This window comes from Lampris incognitus, chromosome 3 (assembly GCF_029633865.1).
Source record: "Lampris incognitus isolate fLamInc1 chromosome 3, fLamInc1.hap2, whole genome shotgun sequence".
Lineage (NCBI taxonomy): Eukaryota > Metazoa > Chordata > Actinopteri > Lampriformes > Lampridae > Lampris > Lampris incognitus.
In genome coordinates this window covers 63,596,003-63,603,874 of record NC_079213.1, presented here as the reverse complement: position 1 = coordinate 63,603,874, position 7,872 = coordinate 63,596,003, and the positions used below count along the sequence as shown (strand labels likewise).

The 7,872-nt window shown below is 45.4% G+C and overlaps 1 protein-coding gene across 1 annotated transcript in view; it reads left to right on the top strand.

The window, feature by feature from the left end:
* The first annotated feature begins 230 nt into the window (after positions 1-230).
* LOC130110315 (ubiquitin-conjugating enzyme E2 R1-like) overlaps positions 231-7,872 on the top strand; it is a 34,341-nt gene continuing 26,699 nt past the window's right edge. Inside the window, exon 1 of the mRNA XM_056277390.1 lies at positions 231-621. Coding sequence (XP_056133365.1) covers positions 439-621 — 183 coding nt within the window. The 5' untranslated portion in view covers positions 231-438. The remainder of the gene's footprint in view (positions 622-7,872) is intronic.

Below are 7,872 nucleotides of genomic sequence, written 5' to 3'. Positions count from 1 at the left end.
TGATTCAACGCCGAAAAGAAGAAGAAGAAAAAAAAACGCTTGGGCTACTACATTAACTTCCGTTCCCTAACTCCGGAGAGGGCTCGGTTAGCAACACGTCCGCAAAGGGGAACCGGAGCGCAGCTATAACAGGCTAGCCATCTTTATCAGAGGACAGGGACTGGCTGTGTGTTAGCGGGTGGTTATTTCTAACGGGGGGCGGTGGTGGGGAGGGGGGGTGTCTACGGGATTGTCGGGTTTACGGTCCAAGGAAGGAGTACGCCGACTCACCCGAATCCAGTCGAGCCGAGGGATCGTAGAGCGTCGGGCGCGAGGACGCCAGGCAGCAGTTCGGAAGGCATCTTTGTATCTTGTTGTTTGGAACCGCGAGCTAGCTTCGTCCTCCCTCTAACCGAGGGTGAGATCGATTTTTAGTTTCTACCTATACCGCCGCGGAATATGGCTCAGCATGGACACCATGTAGCCAGTTCCCAGAAAGCGCTCATGCTAGAGATGAAAAGTCTCCAAGATGAGCCGGTGGAAGGCTTCAAGATAACTTTAGTGGACGAGTCGGACATGTACAACTGGGAGGTAGCGATATTCGGACCCCCGAACACGCACTACGAAGGGGGCTATTTTAAGGTGAGTGGCTAACGTTAGCTAGCGAGCGATCTATTGTTCTTTAGCTGGGCAAGGATAATTCTGATTTTCCTTTTCTTTCTTTTTTTCAAAACAAAACAAAACACACAACGAACTAATCTTCGGTTAGCAGTAACCGTTAAATGAAAACAGCGGCATGCACAGCTAACGGTAATATTAGTTGTTTGTTCCATGTTAGTTTGATCGATCCACCCCCCCCCAACCACCACCACCACTATATGGTCAAAACTTAATCGACCCCACTTCATAGTTATACTTCGTACTGACTGATGTTATTTAATGAAATCATTTGTTGTTTTGTTTTTTTCCCAGGGGAAAACATGTTGAAAAGGTTGTTTCGAATATCACATAAGCGCTTGTTTACCACAGACCAGTGCTACATATACTGCATATTTTGTTGATGGTTGCAAAAAAAAAGAAAAAAAAAGAGGATAAATTGGATGAAGCCCCCCCCCACACACACACACAATGACTCAATGGCTGCAAAAAAGTCAAACATGTCTACATGATGGAACGCATGACTGCCCGGCTACAACTTAAACTGCCTGTTTTTACAAGGAGATGGACACCAATTATTAACTACCTTAGCTAGGACACTTGTACTGTTTTGATGTACAATTTATGTAGGTATATGTATGTGATATTTACTAGTCATATTATGGTATTTATTAGTCACATTATTATATTTACTAGTCATATGATATGTACTCGTCACATTATGATATTTACTAGTCACCTTGATATTTACCAGTCACATTATATTTACTAGTCACATTATGGTATTTACTAGTCATATGATATGTACTCGTCACATTATGATATTTACTAGTCACCTTGATATTTACCAGTCACATTATATTTACTAGTCACATTATGGTATTTACTAGTCACATTATGGTATTTACTAGTCATATGATATGTACTCGTCACATTATGATATTTACCAGTCACCTTGATATTTATCAGTCACATTATATTTACTAGTCACATTATGTATGGTATTTACTAGTCACCTTGATATTTACCAGTCACATTATGATATTTACTAGTCATTATGATGTTATTTACTAGTTTATAAAATAATTGAAAGTGCTTTGAGTGGCTGTTGCAGCTAGAAAAGCGCTATAAAAATGTAAATTGATTTGATTGATTGATTGATTGATGTGTGTGTCTTATCCATGTGTATGGTGTTACGTCATCTATACTTGCATGTATGTCAAGTGAAGCCCAATCTCAAGGTGATTATGTTCTGCGTTGTTAATTGCCTGTGAACTTACATGACTGGCAATAAAGTTAAAAAAGGGACCCCCCCCCCGGAGCAGAAACTAGTTATTGACAAGGTGTCGTCTAACCTTGGTCTGATCGGATCCCTGCGGTGGGAATGTCAAACAAAAGGGTTGTTTCAGTAGCAGCCTCCAGCTTTGCCCCTGATCTGCCCAGCTCTCCAGACTCGAACCCTTTCCCCTTTGTGCTCATCGTGGTTGAAACTAATCAAGAGCCCCGGGCTGCATTGTCCCGTTTGTTTGTATAACCAAATTCACTCAAAGGAACTCGTTGAGACCCCATGATAACCTATAAAAAAAAAAAGTCCAGTGAACCCCAGTCACACTAAATGCATCCCTTTGTTTGTAGTAATACACGAGCTTGAACACGAATGTTGTTTCGTCTACTTCCTCCGTGATAGTGAAGCGGTGTTGGGTTTTAATAGATTAGTTGCTCCATCTTGTGATTGTTGTTTATCTACCACGGAGAAGGAAGGCGTCTGGCCCCATGGATGTTTTACATCGCTGTTTCTCATTTCCTCTTTTTTTTTGGTTTTTTTTTTTTTTTGGTGGCTCTTATGTAGTATGACCCCTGTGGAGTCAGGAGCAGGTTGTTACATGTGGTGTCAGGGCACTCCAGCCCTGACCCATGACCTCCTCTTTGCAGTGATCTCTTGAAATGTTGGTTGTCCTGGAAGCAAGGCTGACACGCCACTTTTGCACTGATTCCAAATCACCCTTGGTAAGAGTGTCAGCTGAAAGTGCAACGTCTTATTCGTAGCCCGTAATGTTCACCGCTGATCACAAGGACAAACACCTTGTGATATTAAGATGATTAAGATAAGATTAAGATAAGATGGTTCTTGTATTCTGGTTTAAACTCATTCACTGATGTGTTGATTCATCCTCACAGGAAGTCTTTTTTTTTTCTAATATTTTCCGGTAATAATGTGTTGCAATTTTGGCAAAGCCAGAAGACAAGTGGGCTCCTGGGTATTCTCTACCTCATACTTGCTGTAGAAAGACAGTTCACTCCACAAACAGACTGCGAGATAAAGAAAATGGGCTTTCCCCATGTAGATGTGAGTTAGTGATGCTTCTCTGTCACAGGCAGTGGAAAAATTAAATAGATCAGGGTCTGTTTTAAAGATGATTTTATTTTGTCTCTACTAACAAAGGTGGTTACAAACTAGCTCGAATCAAGCATGGTTTAATACTCCATGCAGTTAGCGCTTCATACTTGGTCCTGCTTTGGCTTTAGGGGGTTTCTGTGGAATAGGACAGTTGTGATATTATGAATGAAGGCTACTGTGCTTACGTTGGTCAGCTTATATAGCCGCACCTTGCTCTGAAGCTAGTCCTTGAGCTTGCTTGTTGTTTTTGAGATTTAAGTTCTTGAGAAGCCTGTTGTGTTGGCCTCTAGTCTTCTCAAGCTTCAGAACACACAGCTGGGGCCCCGGTCGGGCCAGTGGAGCCGGTGTTCAGTGTGTTGGTGTGGGCACTGTGTACAAGATTATATTGGGTTTAGGAATGCACAGCTTGGCTGTGAAAACCACCCCTTGGCTGTGTCTCGACCGTTCCCTGCTACATCTCCAACCGACCGGTTTGCCTTATTCAGGCTGAAAAGAGCCCGTCTCTTCAGAGGCGCGTTAAACCAAACAGAACCGTCTGTGACAAGCTGCAACTGTCTTTTCATCAGGATTGGTGCCAGCGGTGACGTCGTGTTACCTGGTTTACTCAGGTAAGGCGTTTTCTTATGAAGAACTTTAGTCATACTAGTGATGCACTGGGCTACAGGCACAGTGGCAAACTGTGATACATCTTTCGTACCCATTAGTCACCGATCATGGGTCAGCAGTAGATGGAATAACGGAGTGCGATACAATGCCTTACTGTATCGAAGTGATGATGGGTCCGGTGTGGAAGAGAGATAAATATAGCACAGCAAATCTGACACGGCTATCCTGTTGACAGTCATGTTCAGCTTGGATGCTTTGACCTTTGAGCCCCTTTGCTGTTATGAACCTTGATAGAGCTGCCAAGTGACTGTGGATCCCTAGTTGTCCTGCTTGATGGCCTCTGTCAGCCAGATGATTTCTATCATTTACCACATTTCTGTCGAAACATTAGGTGGCTTTTGGAGAACCCCAAAAGACCAGCAGGAATCAGGTGCCTTTCTACTAGCTCCTTATTACGTGATTTCACTCCTACCTAAAATGGCCATGGGCGGTCAGAATGGCCACCGGTTTTTAAACTCTATATTCTGTCAAGATAAATACTGTAGCGAATTCGGGGGGCAACCACAGGAACTGCCGCAGCCGGGACGCGAACCCGTACCTCCCGCAACGCGGGAGACACATCGCTAACCGCTCGTCTAAATGGTCCAACCCGTTAGCGAAGGGCCAACGTGTCTACTTATCCATGCACGTTACACTACCCCCCCTCCTTCGGGAAGCGTGTCCCCGCGCTTAAGCATATCAGCTCCTTCACGCCCCTGGGCGCATACGCTTCTGATGGCCTCCCCATCCCACTTCTGACACCAATGTAGCGAATTCGGGGGGGGGGGTAACCATAGGAACTGCCGCAGCCAGGAGGCGAACCCGTGGCTCCCACGCCGCAAGCGACTACGTTAACCAGTTGACTAAAGGGTCCGACCCGTTAGCCAAGGGTCAACATGTCTACTTATCCATGCACGTTAGAATACCCAATTGAGATATTAATGCATTGCATTTGTTAGTATGTCTGTTAAGAAACCAACTGACACCAAAATTAACATTTTAACAACTTTAATACTATTTTTCAAACAATTTAAAATGGCGGCTGTCCAGCGCCTGTAAATACCGCAGCGCCTCGGCGGTAGTCATGGTGTGTCTATACCCAGACATGTCGGACACAATCAGAAATCAGGTTTGGACTCTTTCTCTGCACTGGAGGATGCTAGTGTGTTTCTAGGACAGAGCAACGAACTTCACGAAGGAAATGACGCCACCAACACACGTCATAAATAGTGACACGACGTGCACGATCACGCGCAAATTACGAGCCGTCATTTTGACCGCTCATGGTCGTTTTATGTAGATCTTATAATTACTTTTTTTTTAATTGATCTAAAATCCATTTTAATGCAAATATATGCCATTTTAGGAGCATTCATGGAGTGGCAGGTCTGTTATCATAGTATTAAACTTTGATAATCCAAAACCGCCAAAATGGCCGCCCTTGGTCGTTCTAGTTTAAACGATCCCTGTGCACTAGACTTTGACATTTTGAAATATAGAAGGGAAATAAAGAATCTCTTGCCACTGGAGAGGCTCTAAAACTAATTTCCCATTGCTCTTTAATTTTGCAATCTCTATCAGCACATTGAACCTTAAGGAAGCATAAAAACATTTTTAGAATAGTGAGGTTTGTTTTTTTTTATCAATACTCAGTGTATTTCCTTTATGCTTTTGTCAGTCAGTTCCAAAATTTGCATTCCCTTCATGAAATCAAACCATTGCCAGTGAAACTCCCGAGACACAGCACAAGCAGGGGAGCCAAATTCTTTGTATTTTAACAATGTCCCACTTTGTGTGTTGGCTCCATTCTTGTTAAATTTGGATGTCCAAATTATACAATGACTACAAGGGTAAAACAGCCTGCTTCACTTAATCCCATGTGTATATATATATATATATATATATATATATATATATATATATATTCAGTTGGGACGGCGCAAATTTCAGTGTTGCCTTTGTTTTGTCGTACTCTACGTCTCACATCATTGAGAACTCCCCGTGCATTTAAACCCTAGATCAGGGGTGGGCAGTCTTATCCAGAAAGGGCCGGTGTGAGGTGCAGGTTTTCATTCCAACCAAGCAGTTACACCCCTGATCCCACTAATCAACCAGTAGAGTCTTTGCCGAGGACCTTGATTAGGAGACGCAGGTGTGTAACTGCTTGGTTGGAACAACGTCACCCACACTGGCCGTTTCTGGATTAGATTGCCCACCCTGCCCTAAATCTTCTGCATGATTTTATCGTTTAAAGTCAATGACCACAATTATCCAAACAAAAAAGTGTCAAGTTTCCAAATACTCTGCGAGTTTTGTGTATCTTCAGACGGGTCTCTGCTTGCTAATGGGAGCTTTTCTCTCTCTCTCTCTCTCTCTCTCTCTCTCATTTCACACGCGGTCTCTCCTTCATCTCATGCTCTTGTGACCCCAGGGGAGTTTTGGCAACTAGTGAGGTACTGGAGTCTGAAGAGCCAGTGAAGAACTAGCATGAACAACAGAAAGGCTTTTCAGTCCCCCCCCCCCCCCCACTGTTCATTAACGCACAAGAAATCCTATGAGCCGTTTCTGCCCGGGCTCCACAGCAACCACGGCCCACCAGCGGGCCAAGCCTCTCCGCCCGCTTCAGCACTTCCTAGGAGCTTGCCAAAATGTCAAGAGTGTATGTTTTTGGCGGTGAAAGTTTGGCCGTCTTTGCACCATTTTCTATGCTGAAGAGCGAGCTGTGCATCCACGCTGCAGATCCCGGACAGACGGCTCAGTGATGTTTCCTCTTGCACAATTCAATTCAATTCAATTCAATTTTCTTGTCATTATAAACAATGTGCAGGCACATGTTAAAAATGAAATGAGGGCTGTGGCTTCACCAAACAGTGCAAGACAGACACAGCAAACACAGTATAAGATATACACACATGAAGACCAAAAGCTAAAATAAGTTAAAAAAGAGCTGGAGTACAAAATATTTAAAAATATCTACAGACATTCAGTGGATAGCCAGGTTCAGGTGGGCAACAGCTTGGGGAAAGAAGCTGTTGTTGAGCCTTGTAGTGCGGGTTCTGAGGCTCCTGTAGTGCCTCCCGGAGCGGAGGGGGGAGAACAGTCCATGGTTGGGGTGGGTGGGATCTCTGCCGATGCTCAGACCCCTTCGAAGGCAGCGTTTGTGATAAACGGTAAACCGGTAAACGACGGGTTTCGGTTTTCCTAACGAACCCCTTCGGTGTCACCCGCTCACATTTGGAGAAGCCTGTGACAGTGTGAGGTGCAGGTTTTCAGAGGCGTTGGGGTGGGGCAGTTGGCAGAGATTGCCTCTTTCCCTGTCTCTTTTTGCTGACTTGGTTGCACCACAACTGAAGAAAATAAAAATGTTTGTACCCCACCAGCATGAGGTCGTGATCTGAATCCTTTTTCTTTTTTTTTCTCCGCTGAGGTTTCTCGTGCTGGTGATGACGGCGACGTGAGGCTGAAACTATGCCGTGTGTGTGTGTGTGTGTGTGTGCGAGGCAGGGCCTTGCAGTTTGTTGCAGCGGTGCCGTGGGGCCGCTGAGGGAAGCGGCTGTTGTCCGTGGCTTGGTCGTGTCAGCAGGAAAGCCACGTTAGACGGTGTCACGTCAGCAGGGAGACCCGTGCTGCTGCCGCTCTGTGTTCAAATTTAGAAGTGGTCGCGCTGCCCTACTGAAGTCCCCAAGTTAAAGAGCGCTCTCTGGTAGGCACACCTGACGCAGAGGATGGAGCAAAACCATGAGCTGATCTGACCAGCACCAGTTGTCACCCAGCCCCCCTGTGTTTATGGGCTAACCGCTTTATTTATTTATTTTTCCCCAGGCGGCACGGTGGTGCAGTCATTAGCGCAGTCGCCTCACAGCAGGAAGGTCCTGGGTTTGAGCCCGACAGTAGTCCAACCTTGGGGGTCGTCCTCTGGGCGGAGTTTGCATGTTCTCCCCGTGTCTGCGTGGGTTTCCTCTGGGTGCTCCGGTTTCCTCCCAAAGACATGTAGGTCGGGTGAATCGGCCGTACTCAATTGCCCCTAGGTGTGAATGTGTGTGTATGTCGGCCCTGTGTGATGGCCTGCTGGCCTGTCCAGGGTGTCTCCCCGCCTGCTGCCCTATGACTTCTGGGATAGTCTCCAGCATCTCCACGACCCTGAGAGCAGGATAAGCGGTTCGAATAATGGATGGATTTTTTCCCCCCTTTTC